This window comes from Cetorhinus maximus, chromosome 12 (genome assembly GCF_964194155.1).
Source record: "Cetorhinus maximus chromosome 12, sCetMax3.hap1.1, whole genome shotgun sequence".
NCBI lineage: Eukaryota > Metazoa > Chordata > Chondrichthyes > Lamniformes > Cetorhinidae > Cetorhinus > Cetorhinus maximus.
The window spans coordinates 100583489-100602174 of NC_135890.1; the positions used below are offsets into that span (position 1 = coordinate 100583489).

General features: G+C 42.3%; 1 protein-coding gene across 1 annotated transcript in view; it reads left to right on the forward strand.

Moving 5' to 3' along the window:
* emid1 (EMI domain containing 1) overlaps window positions 1-18686 on the forward strand; it is a 386658-nt gene that overhangs the window by 295176 nt on the left and 72796 nt on the right. Inside the window, exon 7 of the mRNA XM_078554249.1 lies at window positions 9347-9418. Coding sequence (XP_078410375.1) covers window positions 9347-9418 — 72 coding nt within the window. The remainder of the gene's footprint in view (window positions 1-9346; window positions 9419-18686) is intronic.

Consider the following 18686-nt stretch of genomic DNA (forward strand, 5'->3'; position numbering starts at 1 on the left):
GTCCGCCTTTTAGGAGAATTGCGCTTATTGAATACAGCTTATCATATAGAAACTCCAGGCATACAATGCCTTGGGAAGTTATTGAGAACCAAATACTTTGATTTCATATTAATCAATAAACTGGGTTTGCTGGACAGTAGAAACAAGAAAATAAAAGATGAGTGTGAGTAAATTGAGCAAAGAACATGCAGTTTGGTGTGGGCGACTGTGTAAATGTGTGAGATAGAAAGAGATTGCGATATAAACTTTGAGTTGTCTTCCTTATCCAATGTTTCTTTCAGTCCATGTCTTCATATAAGTCTACGCCTGACCTGGGAAGCCTTGGTGATGCCATTATTTACAAAGGGGCAAAGAATTATTTTACGAAGTTACTTCTTAAAGATTACTTGGGACAAAATTCACCAATAAATGTGATTTTGACTAATTTTGGTCTCATTTTATAGCAACCCTTTAAATTTATGGGAAAAATTTTCCCCCTGTCAGGGATATGGGGGGTGGGGGGTGGGGGGGTGGGTAGTGCTGGAGTGGCGCAAGTGGGTCGCCTCCGATCAGCACCCGCAATCAGGGGCGCGCTGCCATTTTATGTGGGCAGGCCAATTAAGGCTGAGCGCTCCCTGTGCGGGGGATGGGGGTGGGGGTGGGGGTGGGGGGGGTGCGGAAATCTCCAAGAAGTTCCCTGCGCTCTTTCATGCATGCACGCGAAAGAGCGCAGAGATCTCCCCGAGGCACGGAGGTGTCTCAGGGAGATTTGTTTCAGTGCTAAAGTTTTAAATAAAGGTTTTTATCACTTTTAAAATATGTCCCCTCATGTGACCTCATGAGCTGGGACATGTCAAAGAATAAATGTATAAATTTTTATTAGATTTTAAAACACTTCATGAAACCTCATCCTGCCCGTGGATGAGGTTCCATGAAAAACGCGAAGGCCGCCTGGGCTCTTCGCCTGCCCGCCAACCCTAAGGTTGGACGGGCAGCTCATTAAATTGAATTAAATAGGTTTTAAATGACCTTAATAGGCCTATGACAGTTCGGCGGGTGCGCAGCAGTGACATCAAGATGCCCACCCGATGTCACCGTGCGTCATTTTACACCTCGGCAAGCAGGCCCCGTCCCCACTCGCCGACGGGAATATTCTTCCCTATGAAACTTTTCTCAGTGAGAGAGATTTAACTATCTGATCCAGATCAATCATGGAAGCTTTTAGCATGGAAGGAGGCCATTTGGTCCATTGTGTCCATGCCGGCCGTCAAATAGCTATCCAGCCGAATCCCACTTTCTAGTTCTTGGTCCAGAGCCTTGTAGGTTATGGCGCTTCAAGTGTATATCCAAGTACTTTTTGAGATGAGGGTTTCAACCTCTAACACCCTTTCAGGCAGTGAGTTCCAGATCACCGCTACCCTCTGTGTGATAAGATTTCCGTCAAATTCCCTCTTAAGCCTCCTACCTCTTAACCTATGGACCCTTCAACAAAGGGGAATAGGGCCTTCCAATCCACTCTATCTAGGCCCCTCATAATTTTATACACTTCAATTTGGTCTCCCCTCACTTCAAATGATTTTCCTGTGCTGAAAAAGGTCAGCAATTATTTGAAATTGATTTGGACTCAAAAGTTTTGCGTTCACTATTTTTGGGGAGGCAATTTTCCATGTTAAAATTGAATTCAAATGTTGCACAGGTCCTCCTGGTGAAAGAGGAAAAGATGGATCTCCTGGCCAGGATGGTATCTAAGCACATACATGGAAAAAGCAAATATCAGAACTTCCCCTCTGAGGACATATTTTCGGAAAAATAGTGATAGTGTACCAATCTAGTTTTATTTTTTTAATCCATTTTGTGCTTTCAGTCCAAATTTCCCTAAATACCTCCAGCTGTGAGAGAAGCATGTTGTCCTCAGGCCCCTGTGCAGTGTCCTCCATCTAGATTTCTCTATAGCGTCTTTGGTGCGAGGAATATTTCCATTGGCTAAAGATTTTCTCCATGTTTGCAAAGCTTCAGAAAATGTTGGAAAAACTCAGCAGGTCTGACAGCACCTGCGGAGAGGAACACAGTTAACGTTTCGAGTCCAAATGACTCTTCATCAGAACTAAAGAAATATAGAAAAGTGGTGAAATATTAGCTGGTAGAGGGGGGTGGGACAGTTAGAGCTGGATACAGGGCCAGTGATAGGTGGAGGCAAAGAAGAGATTACTAAAGATGTCGTAGACAAAAGGACAAAGGGGTGTTGACGGTGGTGATATTATCTAAGGAGTGTGCTAATGATGACATTAAGGGTAGAAAGCAGGACAAACAAGTAGCAGATGGCCCTAGTGGGGGTGGGTGGGGGAAAGGGATCGAAATGGGATAAAAGGTGGAAATAAAACGATAGATTTAAAAATAGGTGGGAAAAGAAAAATATATTTTAAAAATATAAATTATTGGAAAAAAGGGGATCGGAAAGAGGGCGGGGATGGAGGAGAGAGTTCATGATCTGAAGTTGTTGTACTCAATGTTAAGTCTGGAAGGCTGTAAAGTGCCTAGTTGGAAGAAGAGATGCTGTTCCTCCAGTTTACGTTGAGCTTCACTGGAACATTGCAGCAGGCCAAGGACGGACATGTGGGCATGAGAGCAGGGTGGAGTGTTGAAATGGCAAGCGACTCGAAACGTTAACTGTATTCCTCTCCGCAGGTACTGTCAGACCTGCTGAGTTTTTCCAGCTATTTTTGTTTTTGTTTCAGATTTCCAGCATCCGCGGTATTTTGCATTTATTTCAGAAAATGTTTATGTGCTTCCTTGAAGAAGGAGCTGTGGGCCTGCAAAGGCTTTTATATCAAATATTTTGGCAAGTATTTCACGTAGGGAAATGGCTTTGCTATCATATTTATAATCAGGGACTTGCAATGAATTTCATGTTTCCCCCCCAAGCATATTGCGTAGTGTTTTATAGCATATGAGTTGCATCTATTTTCTTACTGCATAATTTCAAGAATTGCTTTCATGGGCAGAATTTTCCATTCGGCATGCAGGGATGGGCCTGACATGCCAGAGCGTAAAATGACGTGCGATATTTCGTTCAGTGGGTGTGCGCCGGAGTCAGCTGCGTGCCCGCCGATAATTGTTAGGCCTATTAAGGCCTTTAAACAGATAATTAGCACGAATGTTATGCGGAAAGGCAGGAAACCTCATCCACGAGCGGGATGAGGTTTCCTAAAGCTAATAATGATCATATAAAAACTTTTTCTGAAAAATAAAAATATGTCCCATCTCACGTGACACAGTCACATGAGGGGACATGTTTCATTAAATTTTTATTGTTTTTATTTATTTTTTTAAGAAGCGCTTCAGTCTCCCTGAGGCAGCTCCGTGCCTCTGGGAGATTGAAGCGCTCTTTCACGCGCATGTGCGAAAGAGCGCTCGACCCGACATCCCCTCCTCCCCCCACCCGCACAGGTCCGCTCGCGTATTGTACTGGGGGGGGTGGGCCTTAATTGACCTGCCCACGTAAAATGGTGGTGCAGAGCCGATCGCGGGCAGCAGTCGGGTTCCCGCCCGCTCCCACCAAGCAATGAAAAATCTTGGCCCATCTTTCAAGTCAATGTTCTTACACGGTAAAATCTTTATCAGTTTAATTTTGAGAAATCTAGAAGCGTTAGCTTCTATCGTGGCATAATGAGAAACTATGGCACCCAATTTAATAATGAGCCATTTGCACTGAGAAAATGTTGAGTTTAATCACTGAACGGCTAGGTTAGCTGATTTTAGCCATGGTGATATTGAGGTGCCACGATTGCCTTTGTACGAGGGGAGAGAACCTTTCGCCCAGGTTCCTGCTCACTGTGCAGTGAGCCAGCCCCGCTATGAAGTGTTTGTGTGGCGTGCTACCTTAACACAGAATCAAACCTGCCACGGGTGCCTCTCACAGTCAGAGTTTAGGCTCATGGAAAAAGAAGGTTCTCTTTGGTGAAGTAGCAGGGAGGGTGAAAAATAAAATATCGAGTGAAAAAACTACTTAGAGGATGTAAATGACAGGCCAGTGTGTCACTCGGATTTCAAAGGCTAACTGAATGTATATAAAGTAAAATGCACTGTGGAATTCATTTTGTACATTGTAATTTAAATAGCATACATTATGTTCTGAAATTGCCTATGCAACCTCTACCAGAATTAGTAGCCTTCCTACCACAATGCAAGCACGAAGAAAGTTGATTATTTTAGAAAAATATCACGTTTCTGTAAGTTGAATGCTGGAATTAGGGGCCTTGCAACATGGGCCTGAATTTTTCAGGCGACGGGCAGACAGGCGGCCTCGGCGGGGGTGGCCGCAGAGCTGATCACCGCCCGCGATCGGCTCCACACAGCCCGACACAGCACGGAGCTGCCTCAGGGAGATTGATAAATAAATGGTTGGAAAATGTATTTAAACATGTCCCCTCATGCGAGTCACATGAGATGGGACATGTTTTTATATTTGGGAACATTTTTTTATTTATTTAGCTAGAGCTTTAGGAAACCTCATCCTGCTGGTGAATGAGGCCTAAAAAAATGGGTTGGCCTTTTCGCCTGCCGCCAACCGTAAGGGTTGGACAGGCAGTGTTACAAATAACATCAATTACTTAATGGCCTTAATAGGCCATTTACATATCGGTGGGTACGCAGCCGACTCCGGCGCACACCCGCCGAATGAAATATTGCAGGACTGCGTGATAACGTCGGGACACATGCCCGGCATCATTGTGCGTCATTTTACGCATCGGCGTGTTGGGCCTGCCCCCTGCACGCCAACTGAAAAATCCTGCCCATGATAACACAGTTTTTGTGATGTGAGTGCAAAAAAATTCTCTCTTCGAATTGGGAATTGGAGTGTAGGTTGGATCAGTACACAAACAGTCGGAGTTTGGGTGCAATTTTTACATGTGCATGACAAATCAACCAGACCTTATGATAAAGCATAACTGTTAGTTAGGATAAATAAATTGGCTGACAAAGTAAGCTTGCAGTGTGTAGAGATATCAGCTCACGTCCTCTTCCAGATATTACTTTTTTGAAATTCATTTACGGGATCTGGGCATTGCTGACTAGGCCAGCATTTATTGCCCATCCCTAATTGCCCTAGAGAAAGTGGTGGTGAGCTGCCTTCTTGAACTGCTGAAGTCCCTGTGGTGTAGGTATACCCACAGTGCTGTTAGGGAGCGAGTTCCAGGATTTTGACCCAGTGACAGTAAAGGAACGGCGATATATTTACAAGTCAGGATAGTGAGAGACTTGGAGGGGAACTTCCAGATGATGGCGTTCCCATGTGTCTGCGGCCCTTGTCCTTCTTGAAGGTAGCGGTCATAGGTTTGGAAGCTGCTGCCTAAGGAGTCTTGCTGAGTTTCTGCAGTGCATCTTGTAGATAAACCACTTGGCTGACAAAGTAAGCTTGCAGTGTGTAGAGATATCAGCTCACTTCCTCTCCCAAATATTTGCTTGTCCCTATTATTAGGATTTTGTAATTTATATTCCTGTTTTGATTTTCTATTTAGTGCACTATATCCAGATAAGGGGAGTGCCATCAACCATGCTTTTGTGCTAACCACTAAAAAGACTGGTCCAATGTGATTTGCCCTCCAATTATTCCTCCTGTGTTGTCCAGGGATTCTGGCCTTCACTCTGCGACCATCTCATGGCAGAATCGCGATCAAGAAGGTATTCTTTGTGGAATGATGGACTCTGCAGTGGTAATTTGGAACACTGTATGCTGTGATACCTTGAACATTTCCCAGGATCCCTGCAATATCTAGAACATTTCGCAGGATCCTGCTGAGTTCGCACTGTAAATTCTTAAGTGGTATTTTGTCACATGCGTTGTCCCTTAATTGCCATCCAAGTCGCAGCAAACTGATTTATCATTCTGGTACCTGTGTGTTGACAAAGTTCAGGAAGAGCAGTCAGTTTCAGAGTGTTTTTGGCCACAGTACATGATGGCTGGCTGGGGCATGAAACGTGAATTGGTTATTTTAATGTCATGACATTTTAATGACGCAATGTGACTAAGAACTCATTATCAAGAGTCCTCTTCCCCAGGGTTTGGTCAATATGAAGGTACAAAACTGACAAAAAAAGACTTTGGCTACATTTCAGTGACCCAAATGTTATACACGGCCACTGGTCATTCATAATAAAGATAGTCATTTTAATATTAATGTCCTGATTCTGCTTCAACAATGGAGAATGAGGGTGCAAATAATCAAGGTTGTATTACAATTGATTTATGTATTTCAATATGTAATGAATAGTTTTTCTCTGTATATTCATATGTGTATGTATATGTGTGTATATACATATATATATATATATATATATAGACACACACATTTTAGTATGTGCTAATGCATAATTCATTACATTGTTGGGAGGGAGATTTCACCTTCCTCCTTTGAGAATTTAGCATATGTTGCCCAAGGGAAGATTCTAGAAATCTATTGCATCTGCTTTCTTCCAAATTAATTGCAAACTCTGGACATATGATGGCTTTGGATCATTTCCTTGCAGCTGAGTGCTGTCTCAGACTGTGTCTGCTCACTGCCGAATCCATAAATTTTCAGCAAGCCCCATGAAAATATCAGACTTGTGGACATTATGGACAGTCTGAAGCTTGTGGCATCAATGGAACTCAAGATTGCTAACTCATTAGTAATTTTGATCTTGCCGGCTTTTATTTTATTACTATTTCCCCGTAATCCACTTCTCCAGAAGGTAGTGACTTGGTTGACGGTGGTCAATTACAGATGAATTTTGATTGCTTTAGTGAGATTAGGGTAAATCGGGAGAAAGAATTGGAAAAACTACTTTACGCAAAGGATGGTAGAAGTTTGGAACTCTCCTCTGCAAATGGCATTTGATGCGAAATCAATTGTCAATTTTAAAACTGAGATTCATAGCTTTTTGTTGGCCAAAGGCAACAAAGGATATGGGAAAAAGCTGGGTATATAGCGTTAGATTGCAGATCAGCCATCATCTTATTGAATGGCAGAATAAGCTTGTGGGGCTAAATGGCCTATTCTTGTTCCTATGTTCGAATTACTTCTGGATTTCTGTTGCAAAGAGACAGCACATGTGTGAAAGGCTGAATGGTCTGTAACTATCATTGGTTCTGCGATATTATGTACTGTACCTTGCCCAAGTCACCATTGATAAGTTGTAAATAATAGTCTCAGATTTTTGGAATGATTTTCCTTAGGTGCGGTCACACTAATTCCTGTACGTGGACCTTCAAGTGAAAGCTGTGTCTTTTCAAATGTTTTCCCCCTACAGTAGGGTATGCGTAGCAAGGATTAACAATGATGCTAGTTCCAATAATCTGCTTACGCATTTTCTTTTGCTACATTACCAAGCTGATTTCAGGATAGCAGTGATTAAACACACAATCTGTAAACTGGTCTATTAACTAATTTATTCATTTACAATTGAAGAAAGATATAAATCACAAATTCAACAACTATAGTACAAGGTAAATCAGCTGCATTTATTGAGGAAGAGTTGGGTGAAAAGTAAAATCGCTGCTACTTGTCTAACAGTGTCCTAGAATGCCAAATTCTGCACGTCTTCATTTTTTCTTATTGGATTCAGTATTGGTATATTGTTTTCACAATGCTCCTCATGCATTGCAACTTGCAATCATAGAGCAAAGCAAAGTATACAAGAACACCAGCTTTCAATGACCAGAATCTTCAGGAAGCAAGATTTTCTGACATCTTTAATATTAAATACAGAGGACTATGGATGTGAATACATGAATAACTACATTATGCCAGCATGGAATTCAAAAAAATTCACAATCTCATCAAAACATTACATAAACTTTTTTTAAAAATTCGTTCATGGGATATGGGCATCGCTGGCTAGGACAGCCCTAGTTGACCTTGAGAAAGTGGTGGTGAGTTGCCTTCATGAACCACTGCAGTCCATGTGTCGTAGGAACACCCACACTGCAGTTAGGAAGGGATTTTGATCCGGTGACAGTGAAGGAATGGCGATATAGTTCCAAGTCAGGATGGTGTGTGACTTGAAGAGGAACTTGTAGGTAGTAGCGATGCGATACATCCCATTCCTTGTCCTTCTAGGTGGTAGAGGTCAAGGTTTGGAAGGTGCTGTTGAAAGAGCCTTGGTGAGTTGCTGCAGTGCATCTTGTAGATTTTACAAGCTGCTGCCACTGTGCGTCAGTGGCGGAGGGAGTGAATGTTGAATGCTTATTGGCATGGCATAACTAAGGCATCAATGCGAACTATGTCATATTTTGACAACAGACGTTATCTGCTCTTTAAGTATGTATGGAAACAATTCAAAATATGTGACACATGCAGATCTAGTTCTCTCCTTAGGTGACAAAAATCCAACCGGGCTCATTGGGCAGTGATTATTGATTTCCTCTTTTCCCCACCATATTACCTTGGGAATGCTTGGGTCAATTTTACCATGAACTGCTGGCCTGGGTGGAGACAGCATAGACCTTGATTCAGTAGCAAACTACATGGTGCCTTTTTCCACTTAACTATACAGGAAGCTGCAGGCATAGGCATTCTCTTGGCCAATAGATGGGGTTGAATTTTAGGGACTAAATTGACCCATTTTCGCAGTTAACATTGCATTTGTTGGGTGAGTATGGTGGAACATTTCTTTCACATCTGGCCAATCATGTTGAAATCTACATTTCTTATCTCATACTTAACATGACTGCCATTGTTTTAAGGCTGTGTTTGCTGCCAATGCCATGCATGTGCAGTTTAGTGCGGCCGCCATCTTTCTAGGGGCCAATGTGCAGCAGGGTGCATGCACAGCCATCACAACCTGGAATTGCAAATATTACAGCACCAGCAGCATCATGTTAACACCTTTTACAAAAGGGAAGCAGTCTCTTTATACTATTTGCAATTGTGGCCTCCCTGCAGTTCAGAATCTCCCGCTCCAGAGCCTCTTCCTTTAATCCAGGTCTGTCATCAGGAACAAGCCGCGGAGCTGCAAACAGAATTGTGGCTGTCACCCCTCCCATACCGATCCCAGAAACTGCAGGGAAGCCGTACCCTGACTGCCCACCTGCTGCAGGGCTCAGAAACTGGGTGAACGGCTTCAGGACCTGAACTGGCACTGTGTCTCCTGCAAATGACGTCATTGGCATCTGCGCATGTGCGCAGACAAGTGTGCGTGTGCAGGCAGGTATCAGTGGCCATTTTGCACGGCCATCTTGCGTTGGCAGGAGACTGTTTTAATATAAAATGAAGTAGGAAGTTTTCGTTGCTTCAGTGAAGTATTAATCTCTTTCTAATTCTCATAAGCATTTATATCCTCCTGTTGTCTGTGGGTTTTAAAAATTTCTTCCTTATTCATATTCCAGGTCCAAGGGGTGAACCAGGCATGCGTGGTCCATCTGGAATGCCAGGAACAAAAGGAGTTATGGGGCCACCAGGTTAGTAGATCACACTTCGTGCTGCCTTTTTCGAGTGACTAATTCATCCTGCTTACCTTTGTCCTTCTGATTAAATTATTTTTTTAAACTCAATTTAAGTTTTCTTGGTCCTGTTTTCCTAATTTCTTCAATTCAATTCAATTTTTCTGCTTTCCTTTCCTATTTAATTTGTAATTTGTTTGTGTACTTTCCTACATTTACATTGCAAGATTTCACTTTGCTTGTTCATTCCTTCTTTCCCTGTTCTGTTTTTTTTTTCATTTCCCTAAGCCAATGTTCCACTTTTTATCTCTCCCTTGTTTTGGTTGCTATTTTTCCTTTGTCTATTTCAGAAGGGTTTTAGATTCATGGAGCTTATCCTGAGAAGATTCTATGCAATACCAATTAATGTAATCTAACCCTTGCTGTTCCCAAAATGGCAGTAATCGATAACTAGAGCAAAAGGCCACTTGCTATTAACATTTAGAGTCAGGGAGAATGCATACAAACCAAACAAGATTGTTCTAAGGCAGTAATGATGCCTGAGAACCAGTACAAATGCAGGAAACAAAGTTGTAAGGGGATCACTTCAGTGCAGCAAGCACACAGTGAACAGAAAACTTGGTGAGTGCCATTGGCCTAGAAATTAGATGATGTTGTGCCTGAGTTCATGCACTAAAGGGGCACCACAGCCGCTAAGATGGTGGGCATGAAGGACACTTTCTTTATGAGCTTAAAGTACACCGCCTACCATATTGTTGTAGGAAGAAAATAGATATCCAGAGCCCACACTTGAAACCGGCATTAGGCCCTTCGTGTATTCAAATCAAGGGTATTGGGGGTGGGCAGAAAAGTGGTGTTGAGGCCACAATCAGATCAGTCATGATCTTATTGAATGGTGGTGCAGGCTCGAGGGGCCAAGTGACCTATTCCTGCTTTTAATTCGTGTGCTCATACTTTGGTCATGAATGGTGGCATTAAAATGCAAGTTCCTTGGTTCTTTCTTTAAATGAGGGGACAGCAGAAAACCTTAGGTAGTTTTCCTCTGTAAACCCACAGCATAAAATATAGCAGGCAGAATGTGTCAGAAGAATAATGTCAAGCCCAAAAAGAATTAAAGGAGAGATTAGAAATTATTTCTTTACACAGGTCAGGGTTGGAATTTGGAATTCTCTGCTACAAACCATTGTTGAAGCAGCATCCATAAATTCTTTTGGAAGGGAATAAGACTGTTGCTTGAAAAATAACAAGAATGACTTTTGCTTATATAGCACCTTTAACGTAATAAAATGTCCTCACGAAGAATGTAATTTTAAAAAAAAGCACTGAGCCAAAGAAGGAGACATCAGAACAGTGTACCCAAAAACTTAGTCAAAGAAGTAGGTTTTCTGAAAGGTGGGTTGACTTAGGAAGGGAATTCCAGGGCTTAGGGTTAAGGCAGCCGAATGCTTGAACACCAAAGGTGGGATGAAGGAAGTTGGAGCAGAGATATACTCAAGGACATTGTGAATGAGCAGGATTTGGTTGATGGTTCATGTGGAATGTAAGCAATAGTATTAACTTGATGGGATAAATTTCAATTCCAGTACTGTCACATTCTACGATCCTATATTGCACTTAACCCTGGTTCCTATTTTGGGGAAATGAAAGGCCACCCGGGTACATGATGACTTTTTTTGAAATGCAGACTTGGCCCCCATCCAACAGGATGCTGGTACTACTGATCATCCTCCAGCCAGGTGATTAAGGCCTTCCCAGTAACATATTATGTCATGACACCATCCATGCTGTTCCTGGACAGTGTCACTTCGGTTGGGATGAAGCTTCTTTGCGGTAACATGATGTTGCCTCCAACAGCCCATCTCACCGTGGGCTCGGTGGAGACAAATGAGTGTGGGTAGCAGGCAATCCTGGATCTTAAATTCATGTTTTGCATAAGGATTAAGCAGTGCTACCTATTGACAGTGATATTTTGAAATTTAACAAATACGGACAAGAGTTCTTGAGTTGATGGAATAGCTGGAATATGCTGGTGTGTTCTTCACAGCAATGAGACGTGTAAAACATGAAGTCTGCCTGAAAGTGACATCACAATATTTTTGAAGATCTTAATTAATATACAAATTCATAATCAACTGAAGCCCCCTTTATGAAGTGTTTTAAAATATTTTTTAGAGAAACCCACAAAATCAAAATGTGTGCCTCCATAGTAACTCTTTTGACAGAGTAAAAACATGCTTTCAAGGAACTAACCATTTATGGATATTTCTTTAAAACTTGACTCAGCTCCCTGACTGGTATTTTTTTCAATGTGAACTGGTTTATCTACATTTCCATCTTTACAGATCCTGCTTACTTACGAAAGAGAGTTCTGTTGTGATATTTTTAATTTGGACCCTTAAATGATTTTAATGACAGAAACTAAACTTCAATCTGGTGTGCAGAATGTACTTTTAATTCAACAAAATATGTGTATAATTACCAATCCTTTAAAAATTACATTAATAAACATAGCCATTTCCATCTGTTGCCTGTTTGACAGAGGATTGATTTATGGTTGTTGGTCATTGGCAGTCAAGCTTGCTGCTACAGTCTATTAATTGGAGTGTTGCAAAAATATGGTGGGTGGAATTTATTTTCTCGTCCACAGCTGCAGAAACTGGCGGGAGTTCCATGTCGCCTCTGTTGGAGAAGGCCCATTGGAGTTAAGTGTGCAACTGGCACTTAACTGGCCAGTCTTAGGCCTTGGGCCTTCTCTGGGATTTAGGACCCCAGGGGGTGCAAACCCCTGAGCGCTGCCGGTTAATCAGAGGCTGGCAGCTCTCCATTGCCCATCGGCACCATCGGGAGTGGTGGCTGTTGCTAGTAATGCACTCACCAGAGGCCTAGGGTTGATGAGGGAACCAGGTCGCAAGTGAGTGAGGGCAGGATGGGGGTCGTGGCGAGGGGGTGCTGGCTAGGAGGGGCTGGGGGTTTGGAAGAAAGGGGAAAGGGGTGGCTGTAAGTGGGTGCACACACCGCCCACCCCGCCCCCCCCCCGATGCCGGATCCCTTAATCAGGCACTGAGTACATTTGACGAGGAACCCCCCACCCTCCGAAGCCTGCAAGCAAACTCAACAGGTTGAGTACTAGTGGCGGCGAGATGAGGTCCTTGAATGGGCATTAATTACCCATTGAAGGGCCTCAATTTGTGCCTGGGTGGGAAGGCTGTTCGCGAGCTTTCCTGTCCCAGGCTTAATCGGGTGGAGGGAGCAGGAAAGCAGCAGGGCCCCCACCCCACACCTGCCTGCCCGATTAAGTGCCCCCCACCTCGAAACTTGCCGTTGGGGGGAATTACATTCCACCCAATCTGATTGAAGTTGTTACAGTTGAGCACCTGATACTGTAGGGTTTACGAGACAATGTGCTATGGATTTATCTAGTGTACCTGGTTAGGTATAGTTGCACGCCAGATCGAACTGAGGCTATAGCAACACAAATGACTTGATATTAAAATGAATATTTCCCAAGTTAGCATAAATAAATGCTAAATTCAGATTCGCACCAATTCAGTTCAGCCAAACTTTTGCAAAAATTCTTGGAAGAGTCAGTGCGGAATTTCCAGGTGGCTGTGTTTATTTATTGTACATCGGTTCCGAGGTGACAATGTCATTATGAAACCCTTATTAGTCAGAATATATATACAGAGCAACATTACATACCCAGTCACTGAGCTGTATAAAATGAGTGAACATAACTATGAGATTAAAAGTAAGAACAGGAGAAATATTTTACGTAGAGGTTTGTAAGGCTGTGGAGTGCACCCATAATTGATGCTTGAAGCAGAGACTAAGTCAGGAATAAGTTAGATAGGTGGTTCAAGGAAAGGGGAACAAAGGGATCTGTGCATGTACATGGGACTCGGCCTATTGCTTATGAGGAGGATAACCACTAACATGGCTGAGTAGGCTGAACAGCTTGTGTCTGTGTACGAATTTCAATGTAATTCTATGTGCATTTTTGTGTCATGTCTGTAAGGGTTGTCTCAAGAGTTTTCTGAGGCCCCTAACATTGTGGAATATGTATTTGAAGTTGAATTTTTGATTGGGAGTTAGTTAAAATAAATTGTACCATAGAAACTGAACTTGCGTGTTAAGTAAATATTAGTACTAATTACATGCTTCTTGGCTCGTGGATAATGCATCATGTTTTTGTGATATTGAGTTATAGAGGCCAGGAAAGTCATTCCCAGTGATTCCTAGTCCGTGCTGAGTTGGCAAATCTCTGCCGGGGTAGCTGTGCGTGTGTGCAGTAACTGGTTCCCCAGAATAGAAACAGATAACATTTGCCGTGGTTCTGCTCCTTATCATTGTCTGGAAACTCCTGCTGAAAAATTGTGTTACTGATGAGTTAGGGACAGGGTCAGGTTGAGCTGTGGTGCATCCATCCAGTCAAATGTTGAGCCAGCAGTCATTATCCAGTCCCAGACATGAAAAATGATTGCATGGGTGATTTGGAGGGTTGCTGGCACTTATTGAGCCATATCAGCATCTTTAGTACAATTGTGGTAAGAGGATAAATCAGAGGGAAATTTGGGAGAGAGTTATGGAGTGAAGAAATTGTGGATATCAATTCATCCTTTCAACCATTAACCCCTGCTTTTCTCCACCATAGAAACCACTTCCCCCAGTGGACACATGTTAACTGGGTATTTATACTTCACCATGAATTTTGGATTGAAGCCCTTCAAAAATGTTGAAGGTTCACTCTGGGAGTATTTAGCAATCATCAAGAATTCCACAAATTTCATTTATATGTTTATTTCTTTTGTTAAATGCTACAGGATGTGAGCCAAAGCATTAAGATTGCAAGTATTTTGAAGACAGAGTGCCTGTTAAAAAGCAACGATTAAATCTGTGCACAGCACATCAGGTTTGTTTGCTTTGGAATGGCATTGCCAATTCCTGTCACAGGGAGATTGCTGTGGACTTTAATTATATGCAGCATTTATTTCATTCATGGCATATTGTTTTCAAAATTCGGTTATTCTCACTCCAGAAATCTACTGGTTCTTTAAATATGGATTTATCACGTACTTTTAAGTTATCAAAACAAGGGTAAGCACTTTTCACTTGGTGCTGATATTTGAAGGAAGTTTAATGATTTCTTCTTCAGCCATGTGTTCAGTTAAAATAAAGAAGTCATAGTCATAAGAACATAAGAAATGGGAGCAGGAGTAGGCCATTCAGCCCCTCAAGCCTGTCCCGCCATTCAATAAGATCATGGCTGATCTGCCCCATGTCTCAACTCCTCTTTCGTGCCAGCTCCTTATAGCCCCCAATTCCCCAATATTTCAAAAATCTATCCACCTCCTCTTTAAATATTTTGTGATCTAGCCTCCACAGCTCTCTCCTGCCCCCTCCTCCAAGTCATTAATATAGATAGTAAATAATTGAGGCCCTAGGACGGATCCTTGTGGCATTCCACTAGTTTCGTCTTTCCAACCTGAAAAAGACCCATTAATCCCAACTCTCTGTCTTCTGTGTGTTAACCAATCCTCAATCCATGCTAATACATTACCCCCCAATACTGTGAGCTCCTATCTTGTGCAGTAACCTTTTATGTGGCACCTTATCGAATCCTTCTGGAAATCCAAATACACTACATCTACCGGTTCCCCTTTATCAACTCTGCTTGTTATATCCTCAAAGAACTCTGGCAAATTTGTCAAACATGATTTCCCTTTCACAAAAGAAGGCATTGGATTAATTGTCAGAGAATTGTGGTTCTATGCACAGACTTACTAATGGGCTGATTCCCATTTTGGGGTTTTCAATAGTTTCAAAGTATTTGTTAAATTACTGACACTGTTTGAAGTTAACTTCAATGAAAATGTTTTTCATCTTAATTTTAATTTGTTTGGTATAGTATATTGCTTCATGCAGATCAGGTAAAATCAGTACACATGACCAGTTCAGGCAAATTATTGTGCAATCCTCTGGATGTTATAGGAGTTTGGGAAAACCGTTCACTGTCGGCTGTGTTGTTTGAAAATCAACAATCTGCTGCCATGGTTTATTAATAGTTTTTAATGATCTTGCTGCTGTACCCAAGTGATCCTGTTGTCATTGCCAAGGAGGTGTGAAGTAAAAAACAAAGCTTAAAAATTTGTTTCTCTCCCATATTTTGTTGTTTAAATTCTGTTTTTTAAAAATGGACAATATTGCTGACCACATGATTCTGAAAGATTCTGAGCAGTTCCAATGGACAAAGGCTAACTCATCATCCCCTCGAATGTGACACCCCTTGCATTGTATGAACATTCCATCCAAGCAAACACAAAGGACTAATAAATGAAATGTCTGTCCAGCCAACTCTGGACAAAGGAAGATCTGTTGTGACTCCTCACCTCCAACGTTGTGCTAATGGTTCCACATTTATCTGCTTAAAATGCAATGAGTCTTAACGAAGGTCCTCAAAGTCCATTGTTAACTATACGGCTCGGCCCGAAACCACCCTGCCACGTGACCGAAACTTGTGCTGTTTGAATTGCTTTCAGTTATACAGCTTTGGGATTCTGTCTTCAGTTGCTGTTTAACCTCAAAAGGGAAAACAGGACTCCAAGCTGGCAGCCTGCCTCTGACCTCCATCTCTCTCTAAGTCGGAACTCCAGAAAGAATCCTGTATTTCACCTACAAAGTGAACCAATTCCCAGAATACAAGAATACTTTGCTGCATCTTCAGCTGGCTCAACAGAGCGGCTAGGAAAAAGACCAGGACCTCTCGTAGGCAAAGCCAACTGAAAGAACCTTCATTGGACATTGACTTACTGGACCCCACTCACGTGAATTAATGCCAATACCTTTTGATTTTTTTTTTATAAGTAACTCTCAATTTGTAACTTCCTTCCCTGCCTTTCTACCTTGTATGCTCGTGAGTGTGAATGTGAGTTGTGATCCATTTCTCGGGTTTTGAATGTGTTAATAAATCCTAGTTTTGTTTCATCTTAAAGACTTTGCTGTGGGTTATTTTTAACATTGGACCTCATAAACCAGGGTTTGGAAAACACCCCATGGCCCACTTCAACAAGAGAAAGGATACTAAAGGAAACAAATTAAATTAGAAATTAAAACTACTGCTGTCACGGGCAGAAGAGGAGAACAGTAATAATAATTCCATTCACTTTGCACTCGTGCCTGCAACACTGAATAAATAGCAGGTTCACAGATCCAGCTACAAAAAAACTGAACTAAACAATGGAAAATGTTTGAAGGAAAGAGGGTAAAACTTATTCCAGGAAGGGATAAATAATCTATATTAATATGAGAAATATATGGTAACAATCTATATTAATAGATTTTATACCGTTAATGTATTTTTCTTTCTCTGGTTTTCTTGATCTTTCTCTTATCAGTAGCTTCTCATTTTGATGGAAAGACAGAATGACAAGTTATCTAAATGTCATTTTCTCCCCCCACCCCAATGTGCTGATTCCTGTTGACATAGGGAAGAATTTTCCCCCTGTCAGAGGGGAAGTGCAGGAGTGGGAGCGGGCAGGTGGGCCTCCGATCAGGGGCACGCTACCATTTTACGTGGGCAGGGTTATTAAGGCTCGCCCAGCGTGAAGTCTGCCAGGAAATGCTATGCGCTCCCTGTGCAGGCAGAGGGGGATTCCCTCAGCTGAGAGTGTGCTCTTTTGCACGCATGCGTGTGAAAGAGTGCACTGATCCCCCTGGGACTAAGTGCTGCCTCAGGGAGATCAGCTCCAAATTTAAAAATGTTACAGAGACAGATACAAAATTTCCCTGACATGTCCCCTCATGTTGCACTGTCACATGAGTTGGGACATGTCCATCACTTTCAGTCAAACCTTTATTAAAAATTTAAAAACCCTCAACCCGCCCATGGATGAGGTTTCATGCCGCTGGGGCTCCTGGCCTGCCCGCCAACCTTAAGGTTGGATGGGCAGGTCCATTAATTACGTTAAATATTTTGTCAATGGCTTCAATAGGCCGATGACAGGTCGGCGGGTCACAGCTGATTCGGCTGCACCCCCTGCCAACCTGAAAATTGAATTGACGCGGGGTGATGTCGGGAGTTCCACCCGACGTCATCCGACATCATTTTACGTGTTGGCGAGCGGGCCCCGCCCTCGCTCGCCGACCTAAAGATCCTTCCCATAAGGTTGCATGGCACATGTTACCCTCACACAAATAGCAAAAGATGGTTTCGATCTATCGACCTCTGGGCCATGGTTCAGCATGCTTCAGCTATGCCACTCTCGCATACCATGCAGAAGAGGGCACTCTTCATAAGGGAGCCTAAGCTATGACTCCCTGCAAACTGGGTGACTGTTCAGAGCTATCACAGCTATGCTTAGTTTTGTCCTCGCTCTGTACCCACTCTTTCTCTCTATTTCACCATATGCAGAAGCAGGCACTGGCACTTGCACAAGGAATAGCTCGAAAATGAGTAGGTGCAACCCTGGCTTTCAGTTCTTGCTGAGGAACAAGACTGCACATTTCCTCTATCTCAAGTTCTGTGAGGCAATTTACAAGGGATCTTACCCACCTGTAAACTGAAGTGAGATGGCAGCATTTGTATTGTTTAACACTCGTCTCTGAAAGTATATTCATGAATAAATTGTAACAATCTAACAGAGCTAATATTATCATTGTTCTTAAGAAATGAAAGTATTGCTCCAGTAGTGAATTTACAATATCATGTCCTAAGTCACATTGTACCCCATATACTAAAAACGTACAGTTAAGTTTCTAAGTATAAAGAGAACAAGCTCTCCGATGAGAGCTGCCATTTATGGGGGAGAACTTAGAAATTGAGAATGTACATGAATCATGGAAAGTAATGTAAACAAACCATTACATTACTGATGGAAGTTGATAACATTTGCAGCCTCTGTTATAGAAGCCATGCCCTGAGCCTTATTGGACTGGATCCAATGATCCAGCATTACTGTAATCTAACCCTCCCTGATAATGCTTAATCAGACTTTGTTCTAATGAACTGCAGAGAAGTAAAATCATTTCTATACTTGTGCCACCTATTGCTTTCATTGTTGAGTTACTTTTGACCCAGAGAATTATGCTATTAATACAAATGTGTTTGTCTAGGATAGATAGCACATTTCAGATGTACTCAATAAAAGCAATGTAAGACTCCCTTCCTTTGCTTAATTACTGCTGCTGTTTATTCAAAATTGGGCATTTGCTATTGAGGTATAGTCACTGACCCCCAAAGAGCTATGTGCCGCAAGAGTTTCAGATCATGTTGACAGCAGGGACGAGATCC